We start from the raw sequence: 13,508 nt of genomic DNA, 5'->3' as shown, positions 1-13,508 counted from the left end.
TTCGATATCTGCAGACATTTCTTTTATACTTTATTCAACTGAAATACATGGGGTTGACTGATTTGTTACAGTTGTGCTATAGCATGTTATACGAAAAGAAGTGAATTGGAAAGCAAATAATCTAATATAAAATGACAAAGCACTGAGCTGCTATGCAAGCATACATGAAAAGCGTACAAAGCAATATTTACAGGTGCCACGAAGAAAAATCTGTCCATTCAAGCATTAGCTACTAAAGCATGAGGTCAAATAAAAGTTTCCTGCTAGATTACCAGCTTGAATGAACTCAGGAAGCAGAAATCAGGATAGAACAGGGGCAAGGCCTGTGTGGTTGTGCCCAGGGATCGGGTGAGGGCAGGAAGGGTGAGATATCGCCCTTCTAGTGGCGGGGCTGGCCGAGCCGTTCCAGGAACAGCTCACGTTTGTGTTGATGTCCTCAGCTGTGGATCCAGGATTAAATGGATCAACCAGCACTGGCTTAAAGTAGAAATGAGGTCCTAAACTGGAGTTACGAGTGAAAACTTCATTAATTGTTTTGGGGGAGAGGATTTTAGGGCTGTAAGTTCCTCACACCGTGTGCCCATTAGTTCCAAGGTGACAACGGGACGTGTACTAAACTTGGCTCAACGTTGGTTAGCCCCTGGCCTGCTGCAGGCAGCAATGTTTCATTTTCCAATTGCCTCAGTAAGGAGGCTGAGCTATCTTTCCAAGTTTTCTTTCACTTCTCAAAAAAAAAAGGAAAAAGAAGGAAAAGAGGAAAAACCACTTCAGCGTGGCTTCCCCAGCCGCTGAGGCGATTATCGGCTGCTGGCCAACAGGTCAAGGTTCACACAGCTTTGGGTCAGGGGAGTGTAACGTGTAGGGATATTTCAGTTTGTTGCGCTCGGGGGCTGTGCTTGGGGAACGCAGCGCCGTGTAGCGCTAATCCCGGCCCAACGACCGACCCGCGGCCGTTAACGCCCGGTTAACTCCGGCGGCTGGGGCCGTGCCCTAAGGGCGGGAGCTGTGTGTGTGTGGGGGGGTGATGGCGCCCGGGGTCCTCGCCGCGCCCCGCCCCGCTATTGTGTCCGGCGCTCGGGCGCCCCACCGCGCGCCTGCAAGCCCCGCGCCAGGCGAGCCGCAGGGCAGGCGGCGCGGCGCCGGCGGGCTCAGGCGTTCTGGGCGGGCAGCCGCGGGCGGCGAGGACCCGGCGCCGCTCGCTCCCGGGGCCGCCTGCCTGACGCGCTCGCGTGCGCGCTCCCGCCCCTCTCTCTCTCTCTCTCTCTGTCTCTGCCTCTCTTCCCCCGGCGGCGGCGGCGGCGGCAGGAGCAGCGCGGGCGGCGGGGCCGGAGTCGGCTGAGGCGGCCATCCCCTGACAGACAGCGCGGCGCACCCACACCCCTGGCGCGGGCCGGTCACGCACACGGTGAGGGGACTGGGGGGGTTGGGGGGAGGTGAGACGAGGCCGGGCGGTGACCGTTGGCTGGGCGAGAGGCCGCCCGTCACGTGACCGCGCCCGCGCGCGCCCGAGGCCGTTCAGCGGCGGGAGGGGGGGGGGGAGCGCGCGCGCGGCAGGTGCGGCTCCGGCTCCGGGCTCGTGCGCGCGCACTGGGCGTGGGGAAGCGGCGGCGGCGGCGAGAGCGCGCCCGCCCTCCCGCGTGTCCCCTCCGGCGGCCCGTTCGCCCGTAACGCGCGCCCGCTTCTCTGCCTCGTTCCCTCCCGCACAGAGATGCCCTCGGCTACCAACAGCACCGCGGCGAGCAGCAGCAGCGGCAAGGCCGGCACGGCCACCGAGCCCGCCCCGGCGGCGGCGGCGGCGGCAGCGGCCCCTCAGGCGTCGGGCGGCAGCATCACCTCGGTGCAGACCGAGGCCATGAAGCAGATCCTGGGCGTGATCGACAAGAAGCTGCGCAACCTGGAGAAGAAAAAGGTGCCCGCACGGCGGCCCCCCCCGCGCTCACCGCCCCCCTCCCGGCCCTCACGGCGGGGTTCGGCCCCCGGGGCTCTCCCCCTCCCCCCCCCCCAGGCTGAGGGCACGCGGGGCCCCTTCCCCAGCCGTGCCCTCCCGCTGCCGGCTCCGGGTTGTTCCCGGCCTCGCCCCCAGGGGCCGCCCGCTGGAAGGTTCCAGAAGGGCGAGCTGCTCTCTCTCGGCCTTCCCCCTTCCTCTTTCGGGGGTCCCCGGGCCCCTTTTCCTGGGGCTCCCCCCGCCTGGGCCCTGCCGCCCCCCGGGTTAACCCCCCGGCCGCTCCCCCTCCTCCTTTCACCGCAGCGGCCGGGGGGCGATGGGGGGCGGCGGGGGGGCCCCGCAGGCTGCCGGCGAGACCCCCGTGCGGCGCGGTCCCTCCCCCCCCTTCCGCCTTTTGTTCGCCGCGGCGGGGCCTTGCCCGGCGGCTCCCCCCTTCCCCCCCCTCCTTCCCCGGGCCCTGCTCTCGCTGCCGCCTTCCCCCGGCTCCGCTCCCCCTTCCCCATCCCCATCCTCGTCCCCTCCCGGCCTCGGGGCGAGCGGGCGGCGCTGCCGGCCCCGGGGCCGCGCACATGGAAGCGGCAGCTAACATGGCGGCGGCGGCCCCAGCCTCAGCCTCCCCGGCGGAGCCGCATTGTGCCAGCTGCCTGCACAAAGCCGGGGGCCGCCCGCGGCTCTCAGCTCGCCCCTGCGGGAGGCTGAGGTCAGCTGGAAGCGGCCTCCGAGCGGTTATTTATAGAAAGAGCCGCTGCTAAAGCGGCCGGCCTCGGAGGGTTCGAGGTTGTGGCAGAGGAGAAGAGAATAGAGGGTGCTGGAGCTGCTCGCGATTTATATGGCACCCGCTCCGTGTTGTCAGGTGAAACGGGCCTCGGAGGGGTTTCCAACCTACAGAGCATGAGGTGTCCGGCAGTAAAATACTACCAGACGCATAGCCTACGGACTTGCTTAAAAGCGCTGTGTTACTAAACTAAAAATTGGGAGCACTAAAATAAAATTTTAGGCCTGCACTGAGGCCCTATATCTCTTTCTTCTATTAACAGTGAATAGGAGCAGTTACTCTATTATTTTTTTTTTACCTAGCCCTTCAGGTTCTAGTAGTCTAGACTAGTATTCTGTATTTATAGAAAGCAAAACCATTAGCCTGTACAGGTGAGTCAAAAATGAAGAAATCCATGCTTTACTATGTAGCTGTAAATCTGTATGGTGTGTGGTTTCTCACTTAAAAAAAAAAAAAAGTTGGATTTCCCTTTTCTTCAGCAAACAAAGCAACAAAAAGAAACAAGCCAGGAGCTTTTAGATAAGCTTTAGAATTGGAAGATCTCTTCTTGAGCCTTGTCTGAACACTGTTGTGTATACAGAGGACAAAATATTTTTCTTAGTGCATGCAAATGTGTGCACACAATAATTCTGGTCCTCAACTTGAAAAAGAATGCAAATCCTTCAGTCCCAAATGGTTTAGAACAATCGACTTCCACATCCAAAAAAACAACAACAAAAAAAAAACCTCAGGAAATAGTCTTCTGTGATGTTGAAAATCTGTATTTTTAAAATAAAGGTCTTCTGATCTATTTTGTGGCTTGAAAGAAATAAAGAGGATAAGCACACTTATTGGTGTGCAAGTCAGCTTTCCTTTCTAGTAGTGTTTTTATTCACCTTTTAAAATAAATAATTTATACCTAATTTATATTTGGTGTAGCCATTCCCTTTTATTTGAATGGACCTTTTGGATGGCTTCTATAGTACCTTAAGTTAGAAGGATGTGTGGAAGGCCATTACTCCAGAGAGAATGCAGTGAAAAATACTGGTCTCATTAAAGCCCTAGTTTTTTGTTATTTTTTGTGTATCTGTGGCTGCTGTCACTATGTTTTTGTAACTATGGTGTCATTGCAGGTATATGCAGGGAAAATGCCTTTTTTTCTGGAAATGGCTTGAAGGAAGATCTTCTATTAAAATTACTTAGAGCCTCTCTGTAGGGAGATTTGGTGTTAAACAATGTGACCCTAAAAACAGACAAACAAAAAGCTAGGTCTTTCTTTAAAAAAAAAAAAAAAAAAAGGAAAAAAAAGTGGTAGGTATTCTCTTAGAGAGATGAATGAAAATTCAAAGATTTCTGTAAGTCATTTTGGCTGAAAGCATTCTGAAACTTACTGGAGTAAGATTCTAATGTAAACTCTGTCATAATCATGGGATAATTTTGCTTAAATACATCAAGATGAATTTAGTAATTTGTGGACTTGAGCTTGCCCTTTAGTGGGGGAAACAACAGTTCTTTACTAAATCATCATTCCTTATTAAAGAGAACATCAAATGCTTAAAATAAAACTTGCTGTACACATGGACTTCATTAATTTTATTGTTACTTGATAAATTTACGCAAGTACACAAATTCGTTCTCCTTTATTTTCAATCTTTTGATGAGAATGTCTTTTTTGGGGGAGATAAAAAAAAAAAATCAGGAAGAAATCTTTCTTCATGAAAGACTAGCTTGCAGAAAGCTTCTGCTTAGCTGAACGTTTAGTTCTTTGTGAGCAGCTGATAACAAAGGCCTGTAGAGATGATTTTGAGGGCTTTATTTTTGAGAACAAATATAAAAATATATTTGACACTACAACGTGCTTCTAGTGCACAAAAAATACTATGTAAAAAGTACCATCTTAGCTCGTAAATGATATGTGCAGCTTTTGGTTAAATAAAGGTCATTCTTTATGAAAAAATAGAAAGATGGAAGTAAATTGTTGTAATGTTCCCTTTTAAGCTCTGAGGATAAAATGATGTGAAGGGAAAAATACAGAATTCAAAATCATAATACTCCTGAGTTCTGTGCTGTTTTTGAGTATTCATAAATTAAAAATACTAAATTCTTAGTTATGCTTTTTTCTTTTTGTAAAAGAAACCTTATTATTTTAAATAATTAGTCTGGTTTGTATTAAAAAGGATTAGGATAAATTGAATTACTGTTCCTAAACGTATATAGGAACATGGCCTGAAAATGTCTGTGCTCTCTTTATATTTGGAACTGATAGGAGTGGTACTCTTGTTTTTTTCCTGTTCTTAGATGAGTAGATGCTTTCCAAATGAAGCTGACTGAATGTGGATCAAACTCTCACGTCTTTGTACAATGGGGAATGAAAAAACAAAGAGCTGTTTGATTTCAGCTCAAATAATATAGCATGAGTTACATGAGAACGGTTTTTAAAACCAAATGTTCTGTAAGATGGACAAAATGCCTCATTTGCTAACATGTTTTAAGGTATGGGCCAGTGATCACAAAGGTTATTCTTGAGCGACTGCACATATGAAGTATGTTAGCTTGAGCTACCTAGCATGAGTTGGGCTTGGTGTATTCAGGTTACAGTTGTGAAGATGGGGCGCTTTAGCTGTAGATGGTAACTTAAGATGCAGTTGCTTTATCAGCTTGTCTCTGAATTCCTGAATAAGTAAAATTGAGACTGGGTTAAAAAACTAGCACTTAAAATTGCCTCTGATGTTATTACACATGAACTTGCTTTGGAGCAGTAGTTGGGTATTTCAGGTTGATCTGACTTAAGAGGCAGCTGTCTCCCCATTCAATGAAGTGTTGGATTAACAGCTAGCAACCTGTAGCGAAAGCTGAGATCAGTTTTCTATTCCTGTAGGTGCAGCTAGTGATAGCAGGAAGGTGCTGTGTTCCAAGTTACTTGTCAGCACTCCCAAATGCTTTTGCACCGTTCCGTGGGCCTCTCGCATGTTCAGGGCTTGTGAGTGTCTCTCCAGAACCTCTCCTTGGAAACCTGGTTCTGTCAGTAGTTTGTCCTCTGAGTGAGCCGTTGGGTTTTATGGCATCAGATCAGCCCTAGGGGTAGCCTACATTTGCAGTGTGTGTAGGTCCTGTCCTGTTAGGATGGAAGCAGTCACCTCCCTGTTACTGGCATGGCACCACAGTCTTCTCTCTGCAATCTAAATAACGCTTGAGGGATGCAAGGTGTATTGCTGTTCCCAGCAGTTACTGTGGTCTATCACTGTTACACGCTGTTTTTTAAAGAATGAATTCTTTTATCACCTCCTCTTCTCCCCCCTTCTACCCCCACACATGTAAGTTGGTTCTTCTGGAATGCTGATCTAGAATTTCCTTTAGAACAAGTACTGCTTCAGAAGGGTCTGGTTACAGTCTATGCTGGGTTCAAATCTCTCTTCAGAGAGGAAACAATTTTGAAAGCAAGGAACCGTAAAACTCTTTGAAACTGTATTGAAAGTCTGAAACTTTCTCTGAAACCTCTTTTCATACCAGTTTTGGATAACCAAGCTTCATCTTCTAAAAACCGAGCAGATTTATCAGTGAAATTATTTGGTGTTTGGTAGATTTTGGTTTCAACTTACTCCTTTTTTTTTTTTTTTGAACCATTTCATATAGCATAGGGATTATTTCTGTTAGCAACTTCTGTTAACTAGGTTTATGTTGACCCTTAGAAGCTGTCTAAGGTCTTCCAGTTGTTCAAGTCCTGCTGCTGCTGACTTGATGCTTTGCTTTTCCTGTTCTTTCAGAAGGAAAAGATAAACAGAATGTACCAGGAGAAGGTTGTACCGGTGGTGTTGTTTCTACACTGCAGTAGGGGTAAAGAAATAAAGTACTGTAAAGCAAATATGCAAATAGAGTGTATTGATAATGTAGAAGATGAGACAAAAGTAGGAACTTTTATAGCTTTATTCACAAATAAAAGCCTGTGTTGTGGAGTTTCCTTGGTGTTGTAAAAGCAGCTCATGTGGAACAAAATCCAGGTCTCCTGCAATATAGACAGCTTATTTATTAATTCATAGTGTTTACATAGGAAACGGGTAATTTGGAAGGAGAATATACATCCATATGCAGTTGACAGAGCTTTTAGGAGTTTCACTGATTTGTGACTTAACTTATTCCAGGTAACTAAGAAGCAGGTTTTCTCTTTGTCAACTCATTTGCATTTGAAAGTTTTCAAAGAATGCACAGTTCTGCATTGCTTTGGGATGGAGTGGGTCCCACTCCTCACTGTTCTTACATTTCTTATCACTATACATGTTTGGCTGGATCAGGTTCCTGACCCAGCTGTCAGTCTGGCCATGTTGGTGTGTAGGCAGGGCTAACAGTGTGGCACCCAGAGAAGGAGAACACCCCTTTTGTGATCAGTCTCGGCTGGAGTAAGCTGATCATGAGGCTCCTGTCCTGGAATGGGCACGTATCGTTCACTTCAAGCTTGTCTAATGTGTCATGGAGATGCTTTTTTCTAAACTGTCAGACTTAGTTTTGGGCAAAAAGAATCATAAAAATGCTTAAAACTGTTACTTCAAAAATTATTTGTTTTAAAATGAAGAGCTCTAAGCATGCCTGTTTTGGAATACTGGAGTACTTCATTACCTCTCTTTGGTTATAAATCAAGACTGAGACAGCTTCTTGGGACTTCTGTTAGGTGTGTATATATAATTTAAAGTATATATATTATATATAAAATATGTAATAAAGTGAATGTGAGAATTGTGGGATGTTTTTTGAGAGATTTTGAACTTCTGTTTTTCATTCATTATACCATTCAATTATTTCACATTTTTCCTTTTTTTTTTCTCTCTATTTTTCTGAGGAGGTAGGAAGACTGATTTTTTTGATCATTTCTGAACAGGCTTTGCTTGGAAGCTAAGCTGTTATATGACTAGAGAATGATGGTGGGGGAAAATAAAGTATAATGTGCAAATGTAAAAGGTTAACAAAACTGAATTTCATAGCTTGGCTTTTTTTGGTCGAGTGGGAGAGGTCTAAGAGCTGTGTGAAGTTTTGAATTTTCTTAATTGCTTAATGATGATTTAAAAAAAAAATACATGCAATTTTTGAGGTATCTTTGAAAACAGACTTGAAGTAGTCATACCACCCCATCTTTTCTTGGCTTGTAGGGAAGTGTGCATTGCAGTGCTTGCCTCACTGGGTTGAAGAGTTTACCCTCTTCCCTTCCACACTGCAGCTTGTCACGTACAGTTGTGCTGATGGAACTGGTATAAACCATATCATTGAAATTATCTGGTTAAATATAGTGCCTCCTCCTGCTCCCTGCACCCCCCCCCCCCCTTTTTTTTGAGGGTTATTTTTAATCAGATCATTCCAGTGATCCGGTTTATAGCATAGCACTGAAAATGACTGTAACAGCACAGCTGAGTGGTCAGGCATTTTGAAACTAGTGTCATGTAACTGCACTTCTTTCACTTCAGGCTGACATTTTGGAGGCAGTTCAGGTAATGAGAACCTGAATCTGAGGGGAAGGTAACTGTTACCGTAGAGAAGTAACTCAATTTTGGATTCCTATTAAAATAAGATACAGGGTTTATAGTTAAACAGCTAACACCGTCATCTCCCTGCCTTCCCCCAGCCCAAGCATGTAGCCTGTATGTAGTGCTTTTCTCCTAGGGACCTCCAAAATAGTTCAAGAATCTCAGTGGAAAAAGAGCTGTAGCATGTTGGTTTTGTCTGCAGAACAAAGATGATGACTTGTGAGCTGTTTAATAGACAATTTATAAATTCACTTTGCCACCTGATTTTTTTTTTGTGCTGGTTTAGCTTTTATGCTTCATCATGAGTAAGGGTGAAGTTGTGGAAGGGGTAAAATTAAGAAAATCTTGCAAACGCTGCAGTAGGTTGCTAAGTGGGAATTTTACTGCAGTTATTTCACAGCACTAATGCTGCTGTTATATTGGTGTTAGTTGACAGTGCAGATTAAAAAGAAAGCTTTGTGCTTCCTTAATGCTTCTGTGTAGTGCAACATTTTGATCTTACTGTGTCTTTGGGATGATAGAAAAATGCTTACCTTGGCACTTGAGATCTTTCTGATAACGTGTAATGAACTGCACATTGACTTTGTCCTCTGCATTGCAGCTGAAAGGGATTTTCTTCTTTTGCTTTTCCTTTTCTGATAGGGACGTTCTCAGGGAAGAAAAGGTGAAGAGAATTAGCTGCTCTGCAGTTCCTAAAGGCTAGAAATAGGCATGTTATCCTTTGCCTTTTAGCTGATAGAACCGCAGAATGAAAAACAAATGAATAAAGAATGTACGTTAGACTTTAAGATATTCAACCATTTAAGAAAAGCTTGTATCCTATTTGAATAGGTTATTGCAATGTGCTTCATCTGAAGATACAAGCCATGCTGAAGTAAGGCTGTGTGGAAAAACTATGCTGAAACAATTGTAGTAGTCAGGGGTATTTTCATCTCATCCCTCCCCTGTGTCCCTAGCCAGCAAAATAGATTATGTGAGTGTTATGCAGCATTATTTTGCAATATGTTTTCTTCAACAATGCTGATCTAAGTAGTGTTCTTCTATATTTTGGTGTTCCATCCTATTGGTTTTACTGTTTCGATATTTTACGGGCTTGTGTTGGAAATTAGATCACTGAAATTGTGTTTTTTAAGGCTTTTTAGTAGACACTTTTTGAACAGGCTGATATTAGCAGTCAAATTTACTGTGCAGCCTCACAAACAATTGCATCAGTGTGACTGAGGGAATGGTAAAACTGCAGCATGGGGGTAAGTGGCTTAAGCAAATAAAAACTTACTGAAATATGTTTGTGATGCCAGTTTAGCGTAGGGCTTAAGCCACCTTAAGCAGAGAGCTTCAGTTAACCTGGCTGGCATTGCACTGGGGCATTGGCTTGTGTGAGCTCTTTATCCTGCCTTTTCGACTCTTCACAGCTCAGCTAGGATCTCTGAAATCATGAAAACTACTACTTTTGGTATGCAGCAACATCATAATCTATTTTAAAAGAAGACAGTATGTGGAAGAGTCAAATGCCCTTATTTCGTGCTGTGGTAGATTTCCAATATGCCGAATGCTTTTCAGAGTCATTTTTAATGTATTTCCAACCGTGGCTGCTGCATTTCACAACTGTTGCAGTGCTAGTGTCTGTCTCCAGCATGAACTTCCAAGTAATTTATTTCTGGAGTTCAGGAAGTTGTTCTTTGATTTTGCTTAGGCCTTTATTAACTCTAATGCAGTGAAAGACAAAGTAGTAAAAATGTTAAATGCGTAAGATTTTCAAAGAAATAAATTGCTTTGTCTGTGGTAATGATCAGAGGACCAAGTTGGGTAATGTAGTTCTGTGTTTGACTAAGTGATGCTGGGCATCGAGTAAGATAAGCTTTGTTGTTAAACTGTTTCACAGACTTAAGCCATTCCCAAAGGTTGATCGTGAGCACAGAAGGTGAATTAGCTAGAAAAATATCAATGAAATATTTTAACTGAAAGGTCATGAAGCAAAAGAAGTTAGAAGAAAAAAAAAAAAAGGAAAACAATCAACTAACTAACCATCCAAAACTAAGCCACTGCCACCACCAAAAAAAAATAAAATCTGTCATTCGGTGACAAGTATAAACTCGAAAACAGTGGTTGCACTAGGGTTTTAATTCTTTTACATTCAGAAGGAAGTGTTTCTTTTTGTTACATTGTTGTTATACTAGATTGGAAAGATAATTATTAAGGACTCATGGTAATGCTTTCAATAAGATCAGGGCAAGCTTCATAAAATTAAAACCAGTTTTGATGTAGAAATAGTGAAAACTTAGAGATTAGTGGGAAATGTTATCCTTAAAGACTTTGCTTCCATTCTAAGACCCTTAAAACCTACCCCTGTAGATCCTTTGTCACTTAGGGCATCCATAAGTTTTACCTGCTTTTGGTAAACTTGTCAGTGTTTTGCATGGTTTTGTATTTAAGCAGATCAGAGAATTGTTCCTGTTGAAAATTAACCTAATGATTCCCTTTCTTTTTTTTTTTTTTTCTACTGAAAAAGAAAGTCTTTTTCTCCTGAAAAAGAAAGTCTTGATGTTTTTAAGCTAAAATATTCCAGAGCTATTAATATGAGTTGTGTTGGTGGGCATTCTTGCACAAAGGATTGGAAACTATTTTAAATTCTTTGAGACTATCTTAACTGATGCCAGCACAAAGAATTAGAGCTCTGAATTTTATTAGCAGTGGCTTTTTATTTTATTTTTTTTTTTTTGCAGTCATGTTTTTGGTATTGTAGTGATAGAGTGATGATAAGCTCAGGCTTAGAACTCTGTTCAGCTCTCTATCATTAGGACTAAAAGAAATGTACATTGAGAGCATTCTCTCCGTAAGGAGAAATGTCTTTCCTTAGAAATTAAGACTGTTCAGGAAGATGTATAGCGATAGTCCAAGCAAACAAGATTGAAATATTTGTCTCTTGGGAAAGTATTTACATTTTTAACCAAGTAGGCAACTTTTCTCAGGTACGATTTGTACATGACAGTTGCATGTTTTGTGTAATAAGTTACAGTCAGTGTTTACTGTAATTTCTTAACAGAAGTAGAAAAAGCAGTAACCTGATTTTGCCTCTTTGTAATATCATTCTTCTTCCTTTTCAGAGTAAACTTGATGATTACCAGGAACGAATGAACAAGGGAGAACGTCTAAATCAAGATCAACTGGTAAAAGAAAAAAATATACTAACCAGATCTCTTGTAAAGTGTTTAGCGATGGTGGTGGGGAGGGAAAGGATGAATGAATTTCACTTTGTTTCCCTTGTTAAAATCTGGATTTTTATGAGTTCTAACTTGGATTCAGTTTCTTAGTGCTTACAACACCTCAGTTTTTCTGTTAATACGAAACTGAAAGAATCAGTAGAGGAATGTGTTGTAATGCTTTGTTATGCTTGTTGAGGTTAGGTTGTAAGTAAACTGTGGTGAAAATTGGCCTATGTTATAACCTAGTACTGTTGAAAGAGCTAAATGATACCTTTGAGGTTCTCTGGACATCATTCTTTTCTTCCCAGAAAATGTTCCTAGGGAGAACTTCAGGAGCTTAGTCACTTGGTGGTAACTGACAAATATCATGCAGTCTAGTTACAAGGGTAGCATGGACTGAGTTCTGTAGAGCTCTCATAAATAAGCTATGTCAGTGTGTATCACAGTTATCAGTGCAGCAGATACAACACTAGGTAAGCTGGGCTTATTGTACATATGTGTTTTTTCTCCTTGTTGAGGCTGTTTCTTAAAGTAGGTTATTGCAGAGCTCAACTCAGCAGCTATTTTCCAGTTGTAATAAATATGAAGCAAGTATCAAATTAAATTTGGTTGTATTATGCAAACATGCATGTTGATACTAAAGAGATTACCAGATGCTTGGTAATCAACAATATTTTGTTGATGATTTTCAGCGCTGAAAAGGACTAAGAAAAAAAATGTACTCTTCAGCAATTGCAGCTGCTCACACTGCAAGAATTAGCTGCTTCCCTTGGTCCATGTGATCTTTTTATCTGTCTGGGCTTCACGAATGATTTTTTGTCTGTGCCAACTGACAACTGAAATATCACCAATTTATATATTTTTATTTTTTAATGGTGTTAATGAAATTATAAACCATGAGAAGTTTTCTGTTTAATGAGCAGGAGAGATAACTGAAATTGCTCTTCTCCCATCATGATCTTCTCCCATAACAGGCCTGTCTGTTAGTTTTTCTCAGAAACTGTATAAAGTCAAATCTTAAATTATATATGTCATGCTTGTGAGCATATAAGATGCATACATTTCAGTTTACTTACCTAACAAGTGCTGAAGATGTACAGAAGTCTCTTCCATATTTTGGATGGTGAAAGTCAATACTTAAGTTTGATGCAGTTCCATTCAGAGATAGTTACCTTTTTAAAGCTGTCTCACTTAGAAATTAAAAAGCAGGAAATAGTTTGTTGGAAGTGTATACTTTGTTCTATTTCTGATGGGTTACTTTTTTTTTTTTCTTCAAGGATGCAGTGTCAAAATACCAGGAAGTGACAAATAATCTGGAATTTGCTAAAGAACTGCAGAGGAGTTTTATGGCTCTGAGCCAAGACGTAAGTAAAGTCGTCCGATGTGGGCTATAAGATGCAGTGTGAAATGTGCTTTAAATTGTCTTTTGCTAATACTAGATGCACTAAAAACCTCTGTTAACGGAAGACGAAATGCTCGGTATCTGTATGTTTGGCTGTTTTCTCTTACTGTGTACTAGCTTGTATCGGGTTTCCTGAAGACTATTCCTAAAATATTTCTTCTGAAGGACTGCATAAAGATACGACAACAAAAATAACATGGTAATTTTCTGATAAAAGCTAACTGTTGAAAACAATGTGATCACAGAAGAGGCCTGCGGTACAACATTGTAGACTGCTTACTGCCAGTAGTAACAGTTTCTTTTAAAAGAGTGACTTCAGAGGTCTGCTTTTTTCTTTGGCAAGTGGCTGAGTGTTCTGCTTTTTTATATTACTATGTATGATATCAAGTCTTATCAAATGAAAGGCATTGCAGTTGCATTGCAGTTCTTTTTTTTCAAGATTCATGCAGTCTTATTAATGGGAAATATAATCTTGAAACTTAGCCTATGCTATAGTTTAAGACTAAAATTATTTTCATAAAAGATAAGTTAATTGAATACTAGTAAAACAGGTAGACTGCAGCTGGTGTTTCATCAAGTGATGGTGTGATTAGGTTATAAAATTCAATAGACAATTCAGTTACATGAACAGCTGTGTTATTTTCCTTGTGACATGCTTCAAACAAAAACTTTAGACCTTTGCAATATTGTTGCA

The 13,508-nt window shown here is 42.6% G+C and overlaps 1 protein-coding gene across 3 annotated transcripts in view; it reads left to right on the top strand.

Annotated features, from left to right (window-relative positions):
• Positions 1 to 1,205: 1,205 nt before the first annotated feature.
• Positions 1,206 to 13,508, top strand: part of CAPRIN1 (cell cycle associated protein 1) — a 33,402-nt gene continuing 21,099 nt past the window's right edge. For 2 of the 3 annotated variants that reach the window (XM_084522168.1, XM_084522167.1), the window contains exons 1-4: positions 1,206 to 1,405; positions 1,707 to 1,909; positions 11,314 to 11,376; positions 12,690 to 12,776. In XM_084522168.1, the coding sequence (XP_084378294.1) occupies positions 1,709 to 1,909; positions 11,314 to 11,376; positions 12,690 to 12,776 (351 nt within the window). In that variant the 5' untranslated portion in view covers positions 1,206 to 1,405; positions 1,707 to 1,708. The remainder of the gene's footprint in view (positions 1,406 to 1,706; positions 1,910 to 11,313; positions 11,377 to 12,689; positions 12,777 to 13,508) is intronic. The other variant, XM_084522169.1, reaches the window with a different exon arrangement.

Source organism: Aythya ferina, assembly GCF_964211825.1.
Source record: "Aythya ferina genome assembly, chromosome: 5".
NCBI classification, from domain to species: Eukaryota; Metazoa; Chordata; class Aves; order Anseriformes; family Anatidae; genus Aythya; species Aythya ferina.
This window is presented reverse-complemented; position numbering and strand designations above follow the sequence as displayed.